Source organism: Sitophilus oryzae, unplaced genomic scaffold, assembly GCF_002938485.1.
Source record: "Sitophilus oryzae breed Bouriz unplaced genomic scaffold, Soryzae_2.0 scaffold_806_pilon_pilon, whole genome shotgun sequence".
NCBI classification, from domain to species: domain Eukaryota; kingdom Metazoa; phylum Arthropoda; class Insecta; order Coleoptera; family Curculionidae; genus Sitophilus; species Sitophilus oryzae.
The window spans coordinates 35,472-60,019 of record NW_022147424.1 but is presented as its reverse complement, the minus strand read 5'-3'; the positions used below and the strand labels follow the sequence as shown (position 1 = coordinate 60,019).

Below are 24,548 nucleotides of genomic sequence, written 5' to 3'. Positions count from 1 at the left end.
ACTAATTTAGAAGTATAATTAGTGGAAAAGTTAAAAGTTTGATAACTTTCTACTAATTGAAAATGTCTACCACTAATTTTGACGTTATGAATGCTTGAAATTACAGGAACAAACGTCTACGCTAATTGAAACCACTAATTTATTCCACTAATTGCGGTTCTGAAAATACCCAACCTAACCAACTAAAATTAACAGGATATTCTGTTAATTTTAGTATATTATAGTATATTAGAATATCAAAGGCCAAACAAATTTTGAAGTATAATTAGTGGAAAAGTTAAAAGTTTGATAACTTTCTACTAATTGAAAATGTCTACCACTAATTTTGACGTTATGAATGCTTGAAATTACAGGAACAAACGTCTGTTCGCTATCTGAAACCACTAATTTATTCCACTAATTGCAAGGTCTAAAAAATACCAACTTAACTAACTAAAATTAATGAGACATTCTGTTAATTTTAGTATATTAAAGTATATTAGTATATCAAAGGCCAAAATGTAATTTTGAAGTATAATTAGTGGAAAAGCAGCTCTGATAACTTTCTACCAATTGAAAAATGTCTACTACTTTTGATGTTATGAATGCTTGAAATTACAGAAACAAACGTCTACGCTAATTGAAAACCACTAATTTATTGCACTAATTGGTGGTCTAAAAAATACCCAAAGTAACCAACTAAAATTAACAGGATATTCTGTTAATTTTAGTATTAAGTATATTAGTATATCAAAGGCCAAAATGTAAATTTTGAAGTATAATTAGTGGAAAAGTTAAAAGTTTGATAATCCTTTCTACTATCTAAAAATGTCTACTGCTAATTTGACGTTTTAAATGTTTACATTGAAATTACAGGAACAAACTTCTCTACGGTAATTGCGACCACTAATTTATTCCACCAATTGGTGGTCAAAAAAATACAAACTAAAATTAATAGGATATCTCTGTAAATTTTATATTATAATTTTGTTATTCCTTTTTAGTATTTAGTAAATTTTTAAGTGTAAAGTAGGGTTACCAACTTTCAAAATCAAAAATAGAGAACCAGAGGGTTAAAAAGGGACTGTCCTCTGTAATAGAGGATGGTTGGCAACCCTGGTATAAAGTCAGAACCTCGAAATTAATGGAATAAATTAGTGGTTTCAATTACAGTTTATACTTTTTAGTTTACGATCATTCACAGTGTCTAAAACACACAATTAAAATTAATAAAATATTCTTAGAGCAACAACTTGCGTTAGTCAGTTGTATCCATAAATAAAGCCTAATATTTAGCTTATAAAACAATCAACTTTTGATTTCTAACCACGATTTCCCTTGACGAAAAATAATCAAAGGCCAAAATGACATTTCTTGCAAATTTTGAAATATAATTAGTGGAAAAGTTAAAAGTTTGATAACTTTCTCTACTAATTGAAAATGTCTACCACTAATTTTGACGTTTTAAATGCTTGAAATTACAGGAACAAACTTCTACGGTAATTGCGACCACTAATTTATTCCATTAATTGGTGGTAAAAAAAATACAACTAAAATTAATAGGATATTCTGTAAATTTTAGTATATTAAGTAATTTTCGTTATTCTTTAGTATTTTAGTAAATTTTTAAGTATAAAGTAGGGTTACCAATTTTCAAAATCAAAAATAGAGAACCAGAGGGTTAAAAAGGGACTGTCCTCTGGAATAGAGCACGGTTGGCAACCCTGGTATAAAGCCAGAATCTCGAAATTAGTGGTTTCAATTATAAATCACAGCGTCTAAAAAATGTCTAACCACAAAATCTCTTGACGGATGATAATCAAAGGAAAATAATAGATTTTTTGATTGGTTTATTTTTGATTACAGAATGGATTCGTACTCATATAATCAAGGCCTTCTACTGCACCCCCCACTTTTGACTTTTTATAACAAAAGTGAAACTATGATTCTGCCTCGGTCTGGATCAGCACAAAAGAAAAAATGGCAGAACAACGTAAACAATTGACTGTAGCGTAATACACTTTTATAAAACATATTTGTGATACACTTAATCCTAAACTATACTGCCCAAAAAATCAAATCGTTTAGTGTAAGCCATACTAAAAGGCTATAAAATATAAAATTTAAATAATACATTTTTTAAAGTGCCTAAAAATATTTTTTCAAAGAAATTAAAAACTCTTTATATGCATATTTTTGTACAATTTTATATAGGTAGGTATATACTTTATATATTTAGCTTGTTGCTTGTATTCGTTTTATAACGTATATTATTATGTTTTTAGAGTTAATGACAATATCGTAATAATCATGTTTTATGACCTAAGGTTTGACGAATTAAAAAAAGAACACCTATATTTATAAACTATTATATTTTTCATTACCAAGTGTATTTTTATTATATGTGATTTTTTTATAATAAAATAATTTTATAAGAAATTGGTAGCTTTTCTTAAATAGATTTTCTTCAAACAGCAGGTTTTTATTTATACAGGGTTAATTGATATGGGGGTATGGGAACGGTCGATTATTAAGTAAAATATACGAGGTACCGCAAAAAGTTAAATATAAAAGTTATAGGGTTTTTAAAGGTCTATTAGCGAGTAATAAACTTAAGTATACAAGGTGGACCAGAAAGTCGTCGCACATCAAAGTTTATTTTTTTTAAATGGAACCCTAATCGCGATTCACACAATGTACCTCACACCAACCGTTTCCGAGTTGTTGACTTTTGAAAAGATCACTTAACAATTCGATTTAATTAATTTCGATGTGTTCGGTTTCATTTAACGTTGCCATTCTGCGGAAACTATGATACCTAATAATATTTGACATTCGTTTTCAAGTTAGCATTTATGGATGTATAAAATGATATTATATCAAGCCTGGAAATTACAAAATTTTCGTTTAACATTTTATAATTAGAACCTCATAATTCGGTTAGGTTAGGTTAGGTAATTTAGGTACATTATGTGTATGACGATTATTGCTTAAAATTGAAGGAAGAATTGAAATATGCAATAATATATATATATATATATATATATAATTGCATATTTCAATTCAAAATTAATAATGTAAAACCCTATAACTTTTATATTTAACTTTTTGCGGTACCTCGTATATTTTATCTAATAATCGACCGTTCTCATACATATCAGCGACCCTGTATAATATAGGTACTAAGGTTGATTTTAAAATAATAATCAAGAACTTTATATTTTTTTATTAATATTCAACAAATAAAAATAGAACATCTCAAAATTTAAACCATAAAAATACAATTTTGTAGTAAAATTTCAAGAGATTTTCTTTCTTCTCAACTATACTTACTAAACACAATGCTATTTATTGATAAAAACTACTAACTAACTAGTCATTAAAACGTTTTACCTGACAAACAGAACGTTATGTGTGTACGAGCCTTAATATTAAACGTAACTAAACAAACACATTACTATCTTCTGTTTATTATATTAATGGAAAACCCATATATTTCTATATTTATTCCTATTTATTTTGAAATCACCGCAAATAAATAACCAATCAGACGCGGGCGTGCGTTTTTCCTTTCCTTTAATCAATAACCAACCGAAAAACAGCTGACATACGAAAATATCCGAATCAAGAGAGTCTTTACCTGGATTTATTAAGCAGACAAAAAAGTCAAAAAGTAGCTAAAATTCTTTATAAGTCGAGTAAATGTTGAATTGCAAAATTTTCTTACAAATTTTGTGTCAAAGATATTCTAGGATACGTTCATTTTTCTATAGGTAAGATATGTATGATTTTTTTTTCATGGTTGAGAACAAATGTTTACAACAATAAAGTACTCCAGGTAGCTTAAAGCTCTGTTAGCTTAAACCAGCTAAATGCATTGAATTAGCAAAAATAATATAATGGACTACATTAGAGAGTTGATATACAATTAGAGAAAGAACACTACTATGCTGGGGAGAGTATATGCGGTACAGTTATCCTGGACACTGTAGAAAACTTTAAATTAAGAAGTAAGTCTTAATAATAAAATAATAAAAATAATTTTATTCTAATTTTCAAAAACAAATTTTCGATTTTTTTTAGCTATTAGAGTTATACTAAGAGGTAAAGCACATGCAGAATGGAAGGTATTGTTATCTGGAGATCGGAGAACTGTAAGTTATACTACTACTGACATCTTTGACAATAAAATATAAAAAAAAATATTTTCGAAGGTCAAAGAAGATCAGTACTTTGTCGATCAGCGTCAAACAATATGGGGGGAAAAGAATTTAGAGTCTACCATACCGATATTACCTAGGGGAGTTCATAAGTTTCCTTTCAAGTAAGTTTTTTTTATTTAAATCAACTTTATTCAAATCATGTAATGCGCAGTCCATGAGACTCGTACTGCGCAGAACATATTAGGATGATACAGAATATTTTATTAGGCTTTATGTTTATTTATTCATTTTTACGATACTTTCGTCGTTTTGGCTTATATAGTTCGACCAACAATTATTGAATGTTATATCCAGTTGATACAATGAAATGTATACCTATAGATTCTTTATTCTAGGTTTTCTCTTCCTGAGTCAAACCTACCCTGTTCTTTCGAGAGCAGACCCGGCCAGATCCGGTACTACTTCAAAGTTACCATAGATATACCGTATGCAAGTCCCCCACAGGGCATGAAGTACTTCACTGTTATAGGGCCTCATATAGACTGTATGGACGAACATTATTTGGTAAGCATAAGTACCAGAATAAACAACTTCATAGATTAATTCAATACTAACTAATGAAGTTATGTCCCCCCTTCTTGAGTCTCAGTACTCATCATACAGTCTCAGGGCTTTGAAAAAAGCCAGTATCTGAGACGGTTTTACAGAGGTTAGTTCTCCATGTCCGAATCGAAATTACAGACAATAAACAATCATCACTGTGATAGAAACTTTCGCTGGACAAACTATAGTTCTTCTCTATGTTACAGAAACCTGCTATACTGGAAAGTAAGAGATCTACGTGTTGTTGGTGTTGCAAAAAGGGTACAGTCTCTCTAAGATGTGTCCTTGAACGGTCTGCTTACGTCTGCAGGGAAAGTATCAAACTAAAGGCTACCATTGACAATCAGGGGGAAGAAGAAGTAAAACTACGAGTTAGGTGAGTTTCTCAATTATCTATAACCCTAGTAAGTAAAACTAATGGATAATGAAACGGTGAAATGTTTTAGGTTAGAGCAAATATGCGAGTACTTTATAGATAGGGGCGTATTGGGAGCTTCAAAGGACCAAAAGCAAGTAGTTTTTGAATATAGGTAAGCCAGAAAAGTATTTCGATATAGAAATCTTTTTTTGATTTTGTTGAATTAAAAGCCAGTGCAAACCTAATGGGTGATTGGCTAATTTGATTTCGCGTCTCATGTGCCGTACGGTGGAGACCAATCGTTCTTGCGGTCAACGCATATTAAACATTTATTTTCTAATCTTCGGCCAGCGAAGGAATATCCAATGTTGCCATATTAAAATGTGTAATATCTGTAATGTTTGACGAAAATATTTGATGAAAAATCCGCGTTTATGTATTGAAAATTTATTCGTGTTAAACATAGAATAAACAACAAAAATAAAAATTCTTTTATAGGTACTGAATATGTCGTATGATCGAGAAAAGTTGTTTGGTTGGCTTGGAAATGACGATTATTGACATTTACCATAATATTTTACATATGAAATAACATACAGCGATCTTGATTTTCAAGCCAACTTTGACGCCGTTCTTTGTTTAATTATATAATATTATATTAAATTGTTTAATGATAGAAAATCCGTATTATTAACGTATACCCAAAATCTGTAAATCTACGGATAATTAGTAGTTCTGGCAACGTTCTCCGGCTACCACTCACTCTGTCGACTGAAAGCAGAACTACAGGACAGTATTCTTTATCCGCTGCGCTGTAAACAACTTTCAGCGCGCAGCGGCGCAGTGGTAAACTAAATCTCATACATTTTGTGCCACGAAATTGCCCATAAGGTTGCGCATCTTATTTCTTCATTCAACGATAGCAATATAAATAATTTCGACTTATATGAGGGTGAGTCTTAATTAAGTAGTATATTTCGACCCCAAAAACAGGATCATGAGGTTTTTCTCGCGAATTTTTTCTAAATTTGGATTTTTTTTTTAAATAAATTGATTTTTTTTAGTTTTTGGTTAAAACTCACTTTGATAATATGGCAAGTCGTACATTAAATTTACAAGAAAGAAAATCCAAAAAAAGATATCCAGTGGTTCTCAAAATTTTAGCAAAAAATTGGTTATTTTGGAAATTGGCTCTGAAAACGGTAAAGAGAAAATATTTTTATCGAAATCTACCAGCCTTAAAAATATTTACACTTATTTAACACTCACCCCAGATTACATAGTCAGGTTAAAAAACCACCATTTACAGAAACTTATTCTTAATTTTTGCTGTATTTTAATCCTATAAATTTAAAAAATATATATATTTTAGAGGAAATCCTGTTAAAGCTCAGAAAAGAATTAAATGGGACAGTAGCAACGTGCTAGTGATTCCTCCTGTGCCAACCACTCTAATAGGAATTTGTCGACTGATCCAGATATATTACGTATTAACGGTAGGTGGATAATTTTCTATTCTATAGTCTGCGAGAAAGACAGAGAAAAAAGGAAGAGAAATAGAGAGAAAGGGGAGAAAAAGACTGAGAGAGAGACGCAAAAAAAATCTGAGTACTACATTTAATATTTTCTATATGCAGGTAAGCCTGGACACTTTGAAAGAACCAGACTTAGTGACTGTCAGTTTACCGGTTACCATTGGTACTGTTCCTTTTAGAATACCAAATAGCGATAAGAATCCAGTTATAAAATATGGTAAGTACATGATATATAAATTTCCTAATTATCTATAAAACGATTACAGTTGGGAGTTGGAACCTTTGGTATTACACAGCAAAATAAAACAATAGCAGATGATCAAGACTCTTTTTTGAGACTTGATCATCTGCTGGTGATGCTAACATGGTTAGAGAAACGCGCGTCTATTGTAAAAGTAAAAGTGTTTTCGTGTATTGTGGTGATTTAGTGTTTTATTTTGCTATCTATAAAACACTTATATTTTTGTTATATACTTATACCGATCTTTCCGGCTAAAACCGTGTGGTCTGATTTAATCGTAAAGTTGATTTTCATGTATTTGTCTGACGATAGATGATACGATTTGATTGGTTAATTGAAAGACTTCGATTGGTTAGAAACGGTTAACCACCGAAGCATTTAAATTCAACCAATAAAATTAATATCGTATCATCGTATCGTCGGACAAATCGATGCATGAAAATCAAACCAAAGACTTCGATTCGTTAGAAAATTACGCAGTTTTAAATTTATTGAATTTCGTGCCTGTTCATTGATGTGTTCACTACTGCGCATCACAAATTCGCCCTGTATTTCAGAAACTATGAGGTTAGGACAAACCTATTTGTAGCATATTTAGTTCATAAAAAAGTAGCAAAGTAATATGAAAATCGCATCATTGTATCTGTACTCATAAACGAGAAATCCCATAAAACATACGAAAATGGGATACCCTGTACAGATGTGATGCGCAGAGAAGTCTACCGGCAGCCAGACGACACGCACTTTAGTCAGGCATAGCAAGAGATATATTAAAGAACCAGCGCTTTTAAAATTCCCTTTTTTCTATTATATTTTTATTAAGGTTAGATTAAATTTGCCAAAAAAGTGTCAAAACGTCCGTTATCATACGTTTTTTCTCCGTTGACGGGCTGGAGTAAAAAATTTAAGGATGAAAAGTGGCGCGAAAACGCTATGATCAATCAGAGCATCGTTGAATCTTAGATCAACGGATAACGGATACGTGTAAATCAAGCTTAAGACAGTGATGTAGACAGCTTAATGAAAAATCAAATGTATTAAAAAGAGATAACAGTTGGGTTGATATATTTATTCTATGCGGTATTGCCGGATTTTGGACGGCGTTTACGAAAAATGTTGCATCTAGGGTTGGAACTTTATTTTTCACAATTAGTTACTCATTTTACTATTATAGCTGTAATTGGATTATATTTAGCTTAGATATATTATCTTCATTTCAGTAGTTTACGTTTCCCTACAAACGTAAAAACTGGCAACACTGTATGCCGTTTTTATTATTTTGTCTCTCTGTCTGTCAACCGGTCATTTATATTTATCCCTGTCGCATGCATTAAAATACAGACCACGCAAATGAATTGTCCAGGATGGTATAGTCTGTCCAACTGTCATTTTAACTCACAGCTAAATAGTATTTTCTGTCTTTTTTTTGGATCAGTCTTCTGTCGAAATCTTCCTTGATTCGTTGGACAGATTTTAGTAGTAGCTTTATATTTAGAACTTAGTATTATGACTTTTAGATATTATTTTTTTTTAATTTAATATTTTATTAGAACATGCGTGTTCTCATGTGGAGGGAGGTCAATATTTGGCACCCGATTTTTTGCTGGGTCAAGTATATGATGGAAATGAACATTATTTAAGGTATAGCAAGATCAGTAATGAATGTTTAGTTTGTATATTACTAAAATTGATAACTATTGAATATTTCAGGGAACCTATAGTTTTGTATAAACCAGTTTATGTCACAGTAGACAAATCGGACGAAAAATGAGAATATCAAGGCAATAATAATCCAGATCTACAGGGTATTTCAACTCAATTTTAGTTAATCTACGTCTAATTACGTAAGTTATTCAAGACTGAGTACTATAAATCGTTACATTCATTTTCTTTACTTACAACAAATCATATTAAAAATTATTATTGTGATATACCATATGATCGAAAAAAAAACGCGTCAAAGAGGACTGGAGGATAATTTCGCCGAGGTCAATCTACGGACGTCACACTACTAAAAATTGACCACCATGATTATAGAAAAACACTGACCAAGCACTGACTATAGAAAGATTAAAAAAAAGAACGTTTCCCCAGATAAATAAATCTATTTCCGAAAAAATATTTTTTCTCGGCAAAAAAATAAATTACAACCTTCTTAAGGCCAAGAAAATGACGTATAGGGCTTGACCGCGCCAAAATTATCATCGATCATCGTTCCCCAGCCGTCTGTGACGCCAGTTTTTTTCGATCGTACGGTATTTTAATTTATTTTACAAAACAGATTGTTTAAACATGCTTATAGCATGTTACTTTGATTGAAAAGTTAGTACTATAATTAAAAAATTATTTTAATATAGTTTGTGTCATTTCTAAGGATTAACCGATTGTCTTATGAACTATGAAGTACCGCAACGTCTATAGCAATTATCGTGTGTCAAATAAATAAATACTAACTTTGATGTAAATTTGTTGTATTAAAATTGTAAAAATATGACGTTATTATTTTAAAGTTTACCTGTGGACCAAAAACTATTTTTAATAAGAAATTTGACAAACATAAGTGCTGTTAGTATTGTTTTGTTCACAGTGTATACATGTAGGTACAACGCAGATCGTTCTTGTGTTATACGAAAAAAACATCACTCATATGTATAAAACGTCAGAAACGCCATTTTCTTATGCTGGAAATAAGAATTTTGTGAAAGCGGAATACTTTGATTGTATTTTTTATATTTGCACATAATATTAAATTATTTTCTTGACGTTTTAAAAAATACTTTAGGAATTGTTAAGTCCAAATAAGTAAACATATATATCCGATACTAAGTAAACTTTATTACGTAACCAGGGCGCGATTTTTAAATTTATGCCAACCCTGGATTAGTGTTCAGCCGGGTATTGACTAACTGAATTTAAAATCTCCCGCTGGGGATTCAGGTGGTAGCCTAAGCGTAAAAAAGTCAAGTTGCCACATTTATTTATTTCTTGACATTATCATTCGTTTTAACACTTTAGTTTTGTATTGCAGGTTCTTGGTTTAAATGAATTGTGTTGTGATACTTTAAGCTTAAAATTTTTTACTAGCAGTCGGACATTATTCTTTTTAGCACCTTTTATAGTGCGAAATGTACAAAATAGCTTAATAACCGTTGCAAAAAAATCATCGCAACCTTATTAGAATATTTTGAATATAAAAGCGGTAGTAATGGCCCTTTATATCCCTTAAGTGCTGTTGTAATGAGGTGAGTTTTGTTGATGTAGATATAAAACCTGTTTATATATTTATAATTAATTTATTTTTGTTTCCTAAAATATTTTGATTAAAAGAAAATAAGTAAAAGTGAGCAACGCTGTGCCGGTCAAGCTTAATCACGACTAAAGTTTATTTGATATGAACTATAGTCTTCTATTTGAAATAATGTAGACTGAATATTCCTTTTATAAAATATAAAACTATATAGATAGAAAATTACAACAATAGTACATAGAAAAATTTACCAGACTTTAATATTTTTAATCGTTTTAACGTAGAATAGGTATTATAGAGTATATAAGCCAAAATAAAAATACCATGGCTATTATTTAACATAAATAACAAAATATAAATGTTAGATAAAAATAAATATAATAATAATAAAAGTTACAGTAAGTAAATGTTAATATAGACTTTAAACATATATTTAAATAAAAAAGCAATTAATATATCGAATTAAAAAAGAAGGTAATAAATAATTTAAGTAAATATTTTTTTGTAAACAATTAAACAAATTTTTTAAAAGTCATAGACAAAATGGAATGGCTTCCTGTTGATGATAATATTAATTTGTACAGTTGTTATTTCTTTAGCGTGTAGACATAGATAATAACAAAGTATCTTACATGTACGCTTAATATTTTAAGGTAAAATTTGAATAACTATATCTCTGGGGGTAATATTAAAAGGATTATACAACACAAGTTTCACTAAAGATTTGCTATTTAAGGTCGATATTATTTAAAAATTAAATATTACAGGCAAATTACAAATAATGCAACATTCTCCTTCATATTAAATGTACTAAATTTCGTGCCAAATTTTTAGGTAGTAACATCCCTTGTGGCAACGATTAACGATTCAATGTTTTTTATTTACGAGGGTAGGGAGGTAGAGTAAGGCAAAAGTCCTATCGGGGCAAAAGTCCTTCATCTAATATTGCGGGCATTGGTGATGAGATGTCGCTGCGGCTTGACTTTTAAGGAAATCATCATTTGATTTTTCCTTCTTTATCTTTGTGTCTTGATTAGATCGCGTTTGTCGGAAAAAATGAGGTAAGTACATTTTTATAACAGTCTCCTATTATTTTTTTTGTTTTTTAAAGTGTGATTGCGACAATAACTTATGAACGATATTAACGCAGTGCATAATAAGTATTTTCCACTCTTAACGGCATAACCTAACCTATAAATATTTGGCGGGCATTGATTTATTCTTCTAGTAATAATGTGCTGTATTGTTGAGGTCGATTGGGGCAAAAGTCCTAAAGTCGATATGGGGCAAAAGTCCGAAGTCGGACTTTTACCCCGGGGTAAATGTCCGACTCCGGACTTTTGCCCCGTATAAACTATTAGGTCATTTTAAATATAAATAATAGTTTTACCCCCTCTTTTCAGGACATATAAAAGAAAGTCAACTAGAAAACCTATAACTCAAGACATGGTTAATGAAGCTCAGAAGAGAATGGCGGAAGAGAATCTCGAAAAAGGATTGCAGATAGTTTTGGGGTTGACGAGTCTGGCTTGAGGAAAAGAATGAAGAAGGGGTTTGGAGTTGAACATTTGGGTCAGTTCAAATCGACTTTTACGCCAGAACAAGAAAATATCCTAGCTGAACATTGCCATCAAATGGATGCGAGATTTTATGGATTGACATATTTAAGGCTTAGAAGTCTTGCTTATGAATTTGCTGAACGGAATAGGATCCAACACAAATTTAATAAGGAAACGAAAACTGCGAGAAAGAATTGGGCGCTATCGTTCGGCCAAAAGATACAAGTTTTCACTCAGAATCCCCCAAGAAATTAGTGTGGGGCGCATAATGGGTTTCAATAAAGCTCAAGTCGATCTATTTTTTCAAAATTTAGAAGACATAACTACAAAAATAAATTTTACCGCAGGTTGTGTTTTTAATGCCGATGAGGTAGGAATCACGACCGTGCCAAACAAAACTCCTGAGATATTGACACCTAGAGGAAAACGATGCGTTTCTAGTTTCGTCGGCAGAAAGAGGTCAGACTGTGATGGCAATTTGTTACATGAGCGCCAGTGGAAAGTACGTTCCACCGGCACTAATTTTTCCTCGAAAGCGTCCTAAAGCTGAGCTTATGGATGGATGCATTCCGGAAGCTACATTGTTCGTCTCTGAGTCAGGATATGTCAACTCAGAATTATTTGTCCAATGAAAACACTTCAAGAAACATGTCAGAATCGTCTGCCGAAAATCAGTCTCTATTAATATTAGATAAATCATTCGTCGCATTTCTTTCGGAGGTAACCTTATGCAAAAAATAATTATATTATCTTAAGCTACTCCCCACATTCCAGTCATAAATGCAGCCCCTGATCGCACAGTTTTCGTTTTAGCGATTCATGCCGCGGTAATTATTGTGAACAATGGATGAGCACACATCCTGGCAGAATAATCACACAATATCAAGTGGCGGGACTTTTTGCAAAAGCGTATGAAAACTGCGTCTATTGAAGAGCCGTCAAAGGGTTTGAAACTTTAAAGCGGAATATGGCCTATCGACAAACATAGTTTGAAGAAGACTTTCTTCCAAGTAGCGTAACCGATCAACCAACCACAACATGCCATAAACCCAATTGCACACGTTCCTACTCTAACTGAGAATCTTCATCACAACCATCAACATCGGGTTTATATGTTCAAAATAAACAAACAAATAGTGATGTCCATTCAACTCTCAGATGAAGATGATAATGTGCCTCTAATTAACCTGGAAGCCACAATTGAAAAAAACTATTCAACTCAAGGACATAGTTCCTTATCCAAAATAAGAATATCGTCGTGAAAGCAAGAGTCACAAATCTAAGATATTAACATCTACTCGAATAAAAAGTCTGGAAGAGGAACGTCAGAGAAAATTAGAAGGAGATAAACGAAGACAAAGAAAAGTGCTTCAAGACTCTGAAGAAGAGAAAATAAAAAAAGAAAAAGAAGGTATCTTTGCTGGAAGATTGAATAACGAATCAGACACATTTTAAATTCAGGGTGTGGCACTAAATGATTTATATTTTTACTAGTGAGACTTTGCCCTTCTAGGATTTTGCCCCATTTATGGGGTGTAAAAGTCCCATTTTTCAACACTCTAAATTTTTTCAGCCAATAAAATGTGATTAATTATTCTGTCAGGTTTTTCTTGTAAACTTGTAAAGAGGAAGGTTTAAGAAAGTCATATATAAATTTGTGAAAATTTGAATTGATATCTTTAAAAGTTTACACTTATCGAAAACTAACATCAGACTTTTGCCCCGCCTTACTCTACCTCTATCCTACATAATTGAAGGTACATATTGATCTTAATAGACATTCCTTGTGAAATGGATTGTAAACGTATTAATTTAATATTTAGAAGTAATAGTTAATGTATAGTTATCATTCATCGTCTCTATATATTAAAATGTTCAAAAATTATTAATACACAATTAATAATCTTTTGTTAATTTGGTATTCTTGTTAATTTCTGGTTACCAATAAATTTACTATAGTTTATAGACAAATTATACCGTCTGATCGAAAAAAAAACGGTGTCAAAGACGGCTGGGGAAACCTGATAATCGATGATAATTTTTATGAGGTCAATCTCTAGACGTCATTGACGCAGTTTTCAATGATTCGGTATTTTTTATGCAAAAACAAAGAAAATGTTTAAAGAAAAAATCTTTATACACATAATTATTTGTAATAACTTGTTAAAAGTTGTGAAAACATTGAACAACATAAGTATAAAGTTTGGAGATTCCTATATATTTTTTTAAGCGTTTTTTTTTAATTTCTGACTAATTTTGACATGAAAAAATATTCAATACAGTTATATTTACAAAAATAAATAAGTAGCACAACGTAGGAATAACGAAAATATAATATTTAGTATAAATATACATTTATTGTTATTGTTAAAACTAATATAATTTTAATAAATGGTTGTGTAAAAATGTGTATTATTTAATTTTTAGCTTAATTTATTACGTAGATAAGATATTTAATTTTGTTAAAAGCGTTATTGCTAATAACGAATATAAAATAAAAAGTGATCTAGTTTATTACACGTCGAAACCCTTTTTTACGTTAGTTTTTTACAAGCCTCTCCCTAGATATTCCTGACCAAATATCGATATTTTCCAAAATTTCGATACACTTTCCCCAACTCTAATTTTGACATTTAGGCACGTGTAGTGATCTTAACCTAAGATTTTTAAATGGATTTTTATTATTAATACAAATGATAATAAAATCATATTGTTCTTGAAGAAAATTACAATAATTAGCCAGAAATGTAAGTACAATTGTATAAAAATTATATATACAAGGCTTTTGTTATATGCGTAAAGATATATGCTTTAAAAACGATTTTATTATAGACAAAACTGAAAAATGGGCCGATTCAGAAGCAAACTAAAAGGGCAAACGAAAGGGAAAAGATGGGCCAAAGGGCAGAGCTCTAGTTCAAATCCAGAGACGAAGAAATACAGAGATCAAGCTAAAAGTAGGTTTTTCCAGGTAAATCTTGGACCAAGCTCTCTAACGACTGACACTTTGAAAAAACACGATGCACTGCAAATGTTTAATAGTGTGAAAAGTACACGAATGGACATTGAACCTACTGAAGATGGATCTGAAAGCAGTTTGGGATCATATAGCTCATACCAATCCATGCAATCCTTTGCATCGGAGTGGTCAGATTGTAGCAACATGTCTTATAACAAATTTATGAAGACTTTCCATGCGGATTCAGCGTTACACAAGCAAATGCTTGCTATTCTTGCTGCCATAACTGAGGTAATTAAACAAAACGGTGGATCAGAAACATCCACGGAGTATTACTGTTCAATTTCCTCACCATTTGGAGACAATTTATAACAACGAAGAAAGAACAGAAGAACAAAATAACAGCAGTTCTGGCTCTTTAAATATTGGAATCAAACAGTGCCTGATGCAGTGCTTAGGGAAACATTTCAACGATATTACACTCAAACTGTTGCTCATATTAAAGACTTTTCAACAGAGAACAACGTTATTATAAATCAACCTAGGAATCTTACAGTTTTAAGGGCTCAAGAAGCGGCAATATGGAGTCACGACACGACCAAACAAATTTTTAACGCTATACTAAATCCTTTTTGTATTCATTCGAAACCTAAATGGCGGAAAGCAGCTCAAAATGCTGTAGCAGGCATTGTTAAAGCACCATGCTTTTTAAACAACCAGGTTCATAATGTTCCAGCTGACAAATGTGCAGAATTTTGTCAAGATATTTTAGGTAGTTCCAGCAAAAAATCTATTCAAGCTGGGCAAACTACCATCCTGCATACTCTAGGATTATTGAAAGAAACTATACAAAGTTTTAGTAAAGGACATATAAAAAAATCCTGTGAAACTATATTGAGACTAATGACTTTAAATTATCCTATTGTTACATCCTGTGGTCTTCAAGTGATGCACTCACTGTTCTCTTCACAACAAGCTGTGATTTCTGGTGATTTAAATGGTAAATTAATCGCAGCTTTGTATGAATATCAACCAGGGAGCACTGATATACAACCTACATTGGCTTGGTTACTGGTAATGCAAGAAGCTCATGTTCATCTAGCTGATATAGATATTTCAATCGCTATGAGTTTACTGCCTAAATTTTTTACTACTGTTTCTGAACTGTGGTTAACTGGAAAAAGTGATGTAATTAGTGCAGCAACACATTGTCTTGAGGTAGATACATTAAAATCTTAGTTAGATAGATTCAAAATTACACAGTAATTATTTTTATAGGTCCTTTTAAAAGATATTGTTGGACCAGCAACAGAAACTACAGATTCAGTTCAAAAACATTTTTCAAAATTAGAGAAGTGTTTTAATATTATCCATTCGTGCCTTAATTATCAATACAATAATACATGGAGTCAAGTATTGCATATTATTGGAGTTATGTTCGATGTAGCGGGGGCAAATTGTTCAAATATGTTTGTGGATGCATTGAAGACATTAGCTGAATTAAGGGATTCCTTCAAGTTTAGGTAAATATTTTAAATTAATTAACTTTTAATATACACACTCTGTAACATTAAGAAAAAATGTATAAATAACAGAAAAGTAAAGAAAAAAGAGTATTAGTGCTGACATAAAAAAACTTCGAACTTGTTGATTATGTCTGAAGCAGTTTTTCAAGTATTTTACTTGTATAGATTGATCCAAAATGAAAATTATTGGATATTTTACAGGGTATGCATGGTGCGTCAGGCATTTTTTATTTTATATATCTTTTTTTCCTAAACAAAAATTAAAAAAATATATAAAATAATAAAAAAATGGTTCTAGTAAACTTTAGGTACCTCGGAATTTCACACTTTTCTTTGTTTTCTTAGAAAGATTACTGTAAATAGAGCATATTAAGACAAAAAATTTGTTGGATCATACAGTTTTTTTTTGAGCATTTGGTTTTTATATTTTAATAATTAACTGTCAAACTCGAATTCTAATGGGGTGAAACTAATTCCTCAAATATTAAAATATTTTTGTTAAAAACCTGATAGAGTTTCGGAGAAACTCTTAAACACGTATATTTTATTTTGTTGTTTTACATATTTTAAGATTTTTTATAAATTTATACAGGATGTTTCATAAAATATGACCATTGAGTAATCACGATTCTGATTTTTGGCAAACGAATTGACTGTGGGGTGTAGAGGTTCGATCAGGAGGGGTTTCTCGAATCTCAAATTCCAAGAGGGTGAAAACGCCCCTCAAATATTACAATATTTTTTATTTGAAAAACGGTTAGTCTTTCGGGAAAACGCTTGCACAAGCATAATTTATTTGGTTTTTTTACATATTTTGAATTTTTTTAAAAAATCATACAGGGTGTTCCAAAAAGTTGGGTAATTTCTTAACCACGATTCTGCTTAAACTGCTTGACGTAAAAAGCTTATTTTTGGCAAACGGATTTTTGTTAACTTTTTCCACTAATTGAAAATTCCTACCACTAATTTTGACGTTCTGAATGCTTACATTCAAATTAGAGGAACAAACTTGTACCAAAAATTGAAACCACTAATTTATTAAGTTTCTAAAAATTGCTTCTCCTACTTAAAATTATTAAAAATTAGCAGAAATAGCAGTTTGACCAAGTGTAAGATGGAGGGAACCAAATAAAGATGATCAAAATAAAATCGAAACAACACGTAACGAAGAATTCTTTCTGACTTTCTCCTTGGAAAGATAAATTACAGGCTGGTCTCGTTATCGGCAACATCCTGTATAATTTGCTGTTCTTATTCCATCGCAATAACATACTTGGCCGTGTATATCTAATACCCGGCGCCTTGCAGTTGTTTCTATGTACATACGTCTATGAATGGAATAGCTAAGAATAGAACAACACAATGATTCGATTTGATCAGCCTTGTTTGGTCTTTTCATCTGCCTTTCCATTGCCTTAATAGCCTATAAAAATTTGCTGACACCACAAAAATAGATCCAATTTAAAATATACAATATCCCAAACAAGATTTAGGCTATACTGTGGCTATACCCTATTTATATTTTATAAATCCCCATAAATACAGGGTTGTTCACCACATACGACACGAAATATTGTAGCTAAACGACTAGATTTTTACAAATTGTAAGTTTTGGATTCGTTGAAGGACTATTAGAGCTACAATTTAAAAATATTTTTACAAAATACAGAGTGTCCCAAATAAATAAAAAATATCAAAGTTGTATTTTTTTAAACGGAACACCCTATATATTATTACATTTTTAGTTTCTACGCTTAAAATAAAGGTAAATTTGATTAAGGTTTATTACACTTAAACCTTACCGTTTTTGAAATATTTTCAATTTTGTGAAATTGCAGTATAAATTTTAAGGCTTCATTTCTCCGAGGGTATCATAGTTTTTATTACTAAATATCTACTGAAGTTTATTTATTGATCAGTTATTGTGTTGCAATAATAAAAACTTTACTACCTTATACAGAGTGTCTAAAAATTAATTTTAAATAATTACTAGCTTTAAACGGCAATAATTTGTTTAATTTAAATGGAACACCCAGTATATTTTATGAGATTCAGATGCACAATTTAATTGTCTATCAAATTGTATTACTATTTTTTACCTATCTCTTCAAGTTTCCGTAGAAAATGAATTTTCTTGTAATTTAGAACCCATTTATCAATATACCCATGGAATACTGACATTTTAGATTATTTCTAAAGATGACCCAAATTTTTAAAGAGTACAGATACTAATATTGTCGATATAGTTCGTTTATTTCATTAAAAAAACTGTTTAAATATTTGTTAAAGAGGACCAATTAATATGATTCCAGTATTCAACTACATTAATTGACTGTTTCCGTTGATTAATAATACTTGCTCCAAATACTAAAAAGCTGACTTATGTATGTGTATTAGACAGTGTGTTAAAAAGTAACACCTTAAAAATGATATTTAATTTTTCGACAAATGCCTATTTATAACAACAGAGACGTTCATTTTCATAACTTATTATTATATTGATTTCTGATTTAAATCCACATTTATTTAGAATAAAGTTAATTAGTATTTGGGCGGAAATACTGGTGGTATATTTAATTAATGGTATACTCTTTTATAAAGATTTAAATAGTTTTCTTTTTGCATACAAATTACAAATGGGCTAGTAATATTATCGTTTTACTAAAAACGATAATATTACTAGCCTGTACATTTTGTACATTTGTTGTTTTAAAAACAATCTAAAATGTCAATATTCCATGGGTATATTGATAAATGGGGTCTAAATTATAAGAAAATGCATTTTCTACGAAAACTTGAAGAATAATAAGTAAGTGGTATAATACAATTTGATAGACAATTAAATTGTGCATCTGGTTCTCATAAAATATACAGGGTGTTCTATTTAATGTAAATAAGTTATTGCCGTTTAAATCTAGTAATTATTTAAAATAAAATTTTAGACACTCTGTATAAGGTAGTATAATTTTTATTATTGCAACACAATAACTGATCGATAAATAAACTTCAGTAAATATTTAGTATTAAAAACTTTGATATCCTCGGAGAAACGAAGCCTTAAAATTTATACTGCAATTTCGCAAAACTGAAAATATTTCAAAAACGGCAAAGTTTAAGTGTAATAAACCTTAATCAAATTTACCTTTATTTTAATCGTAGAAACTAAAAATGCAATAATATACAGAGTGTTCCATTTAAAAAAATACAACTTTGATATTTTTATTTATTTGGGACACTCTGGTATCTTAACAAAAATATTTTTAAATTGTAGCTCTAATAGTCCTTCAACAAACCCAAAACTTACAATTTGTAAAAATCTAGAAAATCGTTTAGCTACAATACCCGTGTCGTATGTGGTGAACAACCCTGTATAATGTTATGTTAAACCTACCAGTTCTTGTAGGTATTCTGGCATACTGCCATATAATATAAACATACGCATATATAATCTTTATCTTCTACGATATTGACAAAGTTCTTAAGAGATAACAAACAAACCAAAGAGTTATTTTAGTTAAATTTCCAGCACAATATACCGCTTCATACTCTTGTTGACATTCTAAAACATATTTTGGTATCAAAGACTTTCAAAAATCGATGATTTTCAGTATCTCCTACAAAATGAACATTACAAAGGGAATCACTTAAAGCAGAAGAGATACAGGATGATTAAATCGTAGAAAAGGGTTTTTAGTTCGTCTTTTAACCCTCAACTAGCGTGGTGAATTTTTTCTGTAGCGCTTATGGCGTGCTGGGGTCCCACGGACCCCAATTTATTTTTCAGTTAAAAATACATGATGAAGAGATTTTATAAAAAGCTTGTTATTTTAACATTGTTTTACAATGTATTCAAACTTGTGAACAAATGGTTTATAATTAATTTCAACAAATTAATAAGAACGGACACAAAATAAAGTAAAACGCATTTTTTAGCAATTTTTGACAACAGAAATATAACTTGGCTAAGAAACCCATAGAAATTGAAAACATATATTTACGATTTTACCGTATTATTAAAAAGTACAAAACAACTGAAATGTGAAGTTAAAAGTAATAAACATAAATTATTTTCATCAAAACTGCAAATCTTGAATGTACATAACTTTTTCAAATACAGTTCGTACTAATATAGGATTGCATTTGCCCCACATGGATCGTGCACATTTCATTCATGAAATTTTTGTTTTTGTCATTTCTTCATTGACATATGGTTTCGGCTATATACCACATCTCTTTCTTTTTCTGGTATTGATTATTCAATTTTCTCTCTTCTATAAGTAAAGAGATTCAGAATCCAGGAGTTATTGTTACTCTTCTGAGAAAAAATCAATGTCTCGATGATCTCCATCTCACTTAAGCCTATTTAAGTTCATCAAATCCACTCAATTAATGCTTCCTCAAAATTATCGTCCCAGTGAGGCACACTTTAGACCACCCACCATCCTAATAATGAAACATTTCTCGGCGTGGTGGTTGCCACATAGACTCCAGTGATAATAATAATATAAGAATTTCATCAGTTTCCAATTCAAAAAAATCTAAAGTGCCAGAGGAAACAAATAAATTAGGTGAAACTATTCAGAGGAAATATCATTTTATCTTCAAAAAATATTTCGTTTAGTAAGGTAAGTCTTAACATTTATGTATCGGCTATTTTTGAACTAGTTGTTTTCTATTTTCTCTCTACCAGTACAGGCAGTAATGGTTTATTTTTACATATGGCGCATATTTCCGTCTGTAATCTTTAACACACATACGCTCATCCAACATAAGACCAAGCTAACTTGTACTTTGTTGTTTACGTTTTAAAATGCTAAAAATCGCTCTTAAACTTCCAGATTAATGTATTAATTGTACCTATGGGTTTTCTACGTGACCATAATAATTTTTTTTTCTCTGACCTATACAGAAAAAATGTTTCAAGATTTGTTGCAAAAAATCCGTGAGAAGAATGTTGAAATGAAGAAAAATAATAACAAAGCACTTTAATGGTTTCCAAAGAAAAACTAAGCTATAAGAAAATCTTTTTTCAAATCTTGTCATGATTTGAATTAATTTTTAATTTGAATGAGGCGTTTCATTAAGAAGAAAAAAGTCAAACTAGAGTATATTGAACAAATTTTTTATTTACGGAAAGAAGATGATAATAATTAAATTGCCTAATTGTTATTTTTTTTTTACTTTCGCTAAAAAAAGATGCATTTCCTTATTCTCACGCAAAAAACAATACTTAAATATAACCGTTGGTTCGTAATAAGTTAGTATATACTTTATAAGGGAGTTTTAATGCACATATTTATTAATTTTGATTAACGTCATATTTTTTGCTGTTGTTAAAGTAGGTATCACATTTTCCCTGTAACTATTATCACCCTTTCCGTAGCATTAAACTAAATAAATGTTGTGCTTCTTTAACATTTTCAAACAGCAAAAAATATAACGTTATAATTAAAATTCTTATCAATAACAATCAAATTAACAATCTATCAAAGGGATGAAATAGTACTGTATGATCGAATAAAACTGGCGTCAGCGATAGGCCATGAAATGACGATCGATAGCATTTCCCATATAATATTTGACTCTATTTTCATGTTTTTTTAATTTTCTCTAAAACGGTATGGAAATTTGGAAAAGTATAAACAGATTAACCATTTTAGAATAAAGCAACGTTATTTATGGAGAATGCATTTTTCTCAAAATGTCAAATAATCAAAAGTTTTCCTCTTGTAAAGACAACCCGGGGCATACTGTATATCTACTTTTTAATTCTTCTAGAATTAGTGTTAATTTTGACAGCTTTTATGTCATTTTTTAACGCTCAACTGGCGTGGTGCATTTTTGTACCGCTGGCGTGCTGGAGTGCTCCGACGGACCCAGTTTTTTCAGTTAAAAATACATGATTTTATAAAAGCTTGTTATTTTAACACTGTTTTACAATATATTCAAACTTGCGAACAAACACTTCCATCAATTTTCAACAAAGTAATAAGAACGGACACAAAATATAAAGTAAAACGCATTTTTTAGGAATTTTTGACAACAGAAATATAACTTGGCTAAAGAGACCCATAGAAATTAAAAACATATATATTTTATGATTTTACGAGTATTATTAAAAGTACAAACAACTGAAATGTGAAACTAAAGTAATAAACATAAATTATTTTCAACAAAACTGCAAACCTTGAATGTACATTAACTTTTTCAAATACAGTTCATGCTAATATAGGATCTGCATTTGCCGCACATGGATCGTGCACATTTAATTCATGAGATTTTTTTGTGTTTTTGTCATTTCTTCGTTGACATATACCACATCTCTTTCTTTTTTGGTATTGATTATTCGATTTTCTCTCTTCTATAAGTAAGATATATTCAGAACCGGAGTTATGGTTACTCTTCGGAGAAAATCAATGTCTCGATGATCTTCATCTCACTGAAGCCTCTTGTTCATCAAACCACTCAATTAATGCTTCCTCAAAATTTGCTTGGGGTCCGCTAGACCCCACCACGCCAGTTGAGGGTTAAATAAATGACGTCTAGAGCTTGACCTCGCCAAAATTATCGATCTCCCAACCGTCTTGACGCCGTTTTTTTTTCGATCTTATGGTATATAGGCTACGGCATCGTGGCATTTATCGCGCCCTACACTTCCCGATCGACCTCCGGTCTAGACTTGGATCCTTTTCCGAGAATCGGTCGCAGTTGGTATATATTATTCTCCCGAGTCTCGAGGCTGCGGCGCTCTAAACAACAAGTCTTCGTATTTCGTACACAGTCCGTGCTGGTTGATGTAACGACCCGGGGATCCCTTGAACCCGACGCACTACAGCACTCGTTCGTTCGCTCCCCTCGTTTTGCTTCTCTTCTTTTCGCCAACTAAAGGCACCCATACACTTCGGGTGTTTTGCTCGGTTTTAACCGTGCGATTAAACTGGCGCGCGTAGGGAGCACGGGCAAGCAAAACCTCCACAGTAATCAGGCAGTAGAACGTAATGGGTTAATCATCGCGACCTTACAGATCTATTGTGTCCCCTTTTCTTGAGTTATAACTCATCTTATAGTCCCAGGACCTTGACAGGTTTCAAAGAGGTTAGTTTTCCATGTCCGAAGTCAGTCGTACCAGAGTTTATGGTACGAAGACTCACTCATCACTGAAGGTGAGTCTTGCTCTTATTTAAGACACACCCTGTAGAATATTTCATTATAAAAAAATCCCATTTTTTTTGGGAACTTTTTATCAAATACTGTATAAAAGTCTTTTTAAAAGTACATCTACAATATCAATAAATACAGTTTCAAAATTTTTTGAAGAATTTGAACATCTGTCACTGTGAAAACTTCATTGAAACTATGCCTTTTATGACACCATTTTTGACATCGTTTTGATTCGCTGCCAATTTCGGTGATTTCTTGTAGGAAACTGTTGTTGCGCGAACAAGCTTTGTCCAAACGTCGCAAAACTATGGAAGAACTGCTACAATGGCACCAGAAGCTGTTGCACGAAGAACGCGCCTCGAGCACCTGGAAACCAAAGTGAAGAGCATTGTTTCGAAGATACCTAGCGAGAAAGAGGGAGGAAACTGTCGAACAGCGATGAACCTCCACCAAAAACTCAAATAACGCTCTCTGAAATGAGCAGAGTTGAAGTTCCACAACACCAAGCTGAAGAAACTGAGAGACTCGTCCAAGACATCCTACAACACCGACGATTTCGAGGCAGATAATGCTACCAGTATTTCTTCAAGACCTCAACAAAATTGAGATAAAATTCTCAACTTCAGCTTGGTACATATAATTCTAAATCTCCAGAACAAGAGAAACAAGAAGAGCAAGTTTCTTCTAGGTCCAGTCAAGTGATCGGTGAGATAGAAGAAGAAGAAACCGATGTAGAGTCTGTGAAAATGATCGAAGATCCTCGCGAAGAAGATGAATCCTGATAAAGCATCCCCAATATTGAAGAAACAGTCAACCTAATAAATTTCTCAGAAAACTGAACAATGGTGTTTCCCATTTTCCCTACAGAATCTGCATTCACCGTTGTTTCTCAGCTTCAATCTGCTGAGACATTGTTCTTACTTAAATCAAGGAAAATTTTTTGAGTTTTTCTCGATCGTAAGTCTTGAGAAACTTCTTTGAGTGTCTTAGACCGTTTGCAGGATTTCTATTCCAGGTTGCGGATGGAGTCTTCCAAGTTCTTGAGTTCCGGTTTGAATTTCCACTTGGGAAGCAGAACGGTTCTGGTCCAGTTAGTGTCCTTTCTAGCTATATCATTTGCTTTCTCATTACCTTCTGTCTCTTGGTGGATGCGCACCTAAGTGGGAGGACTTTGAAGACAATCTCTGAAGGTTTACAAGAAACCCCATTCATGTCTT

The 24,548-nt window shown here is 31.5% G+C and overlaps 2 protein-coding genes across 2 annotated transcripts; both read left to right on the top strand.

Annotated features, from left to right (window-relative positions):
* The first annotated feature begins 3,878 nt into the window (after positions 1 to 3,878).
* Positions 3,879 to 9,196, top strand: LOC115888690 (arrestin domain-containing protein 3-like). The gene is given in 11 exon segments (XM_030908479.1): positions 3,879 to 3,894; positions 3,897 to 3,989; positions 4,063 to 4,133; positions 4,194 to 4,303; positions 4,538 to 4,706; positions 4,952 to 5,121; positions 5,192 to 5,275; positions 6,476 to 6,599; positions 6,741 to 6,855; positions 8,430 to 8,520; positions 8,590 to 9,196. Coding segments are annotated over 11 exon segments (1,104 nt in total). The 3' UTR covers positions 8,651 to 9,196.
* Positions 9,197 to 15,203: 6,007 nt separating this feature from the next.
* Positions 15,204 to 23,713, top strand: LOC115888651 (RRP12-like protein). Its single transcript, XM_030908427.1, has 3 exons — positions 15,204 to 15,862; positions 15,923 to 16,167; positions 23,593 to 23,713. Exons 1-3 carry the CDS (start codon positions 15,548 to 15,550, stop codon positions 23,711 to 23,713), a joined length of 681 nt encoding a protein of 226 aa, XP_030764287.1. The 5' UTR covers positions 15,204 to 15,547.
* The last annotated feature ends 835 nt before the right edge of the window (positions 23,714 to 24,548 follow it).

What these genes read in the sequence shown, in the direction of transcription:
- LOC115888651 (XM_030908427.1), top strand. Translation starts at nt 15,548, where the DNA reads ATGACTTTAAATTATCCTATTGTTACATCCTGTGGTCTTCAAGTGATG. An exon ending in CAGCAACACATTGTCTTGAG is followed by an intron (nt 15,863 to 15,922) that starts GTAGATACATTA and finishes TTATTTTTATAG; the next exon opens with GTCCTTTTAAAAGATATTGT. An exon ending in AGGGATTCCTTCAAGTTTAG is followed by an intron (nt 16,168 to 23,592) that starts GTAAATATTTTA and finishes GATTTCTTGTAG; the next exon opens with GAAACTGTTGTTGCGCGAAC.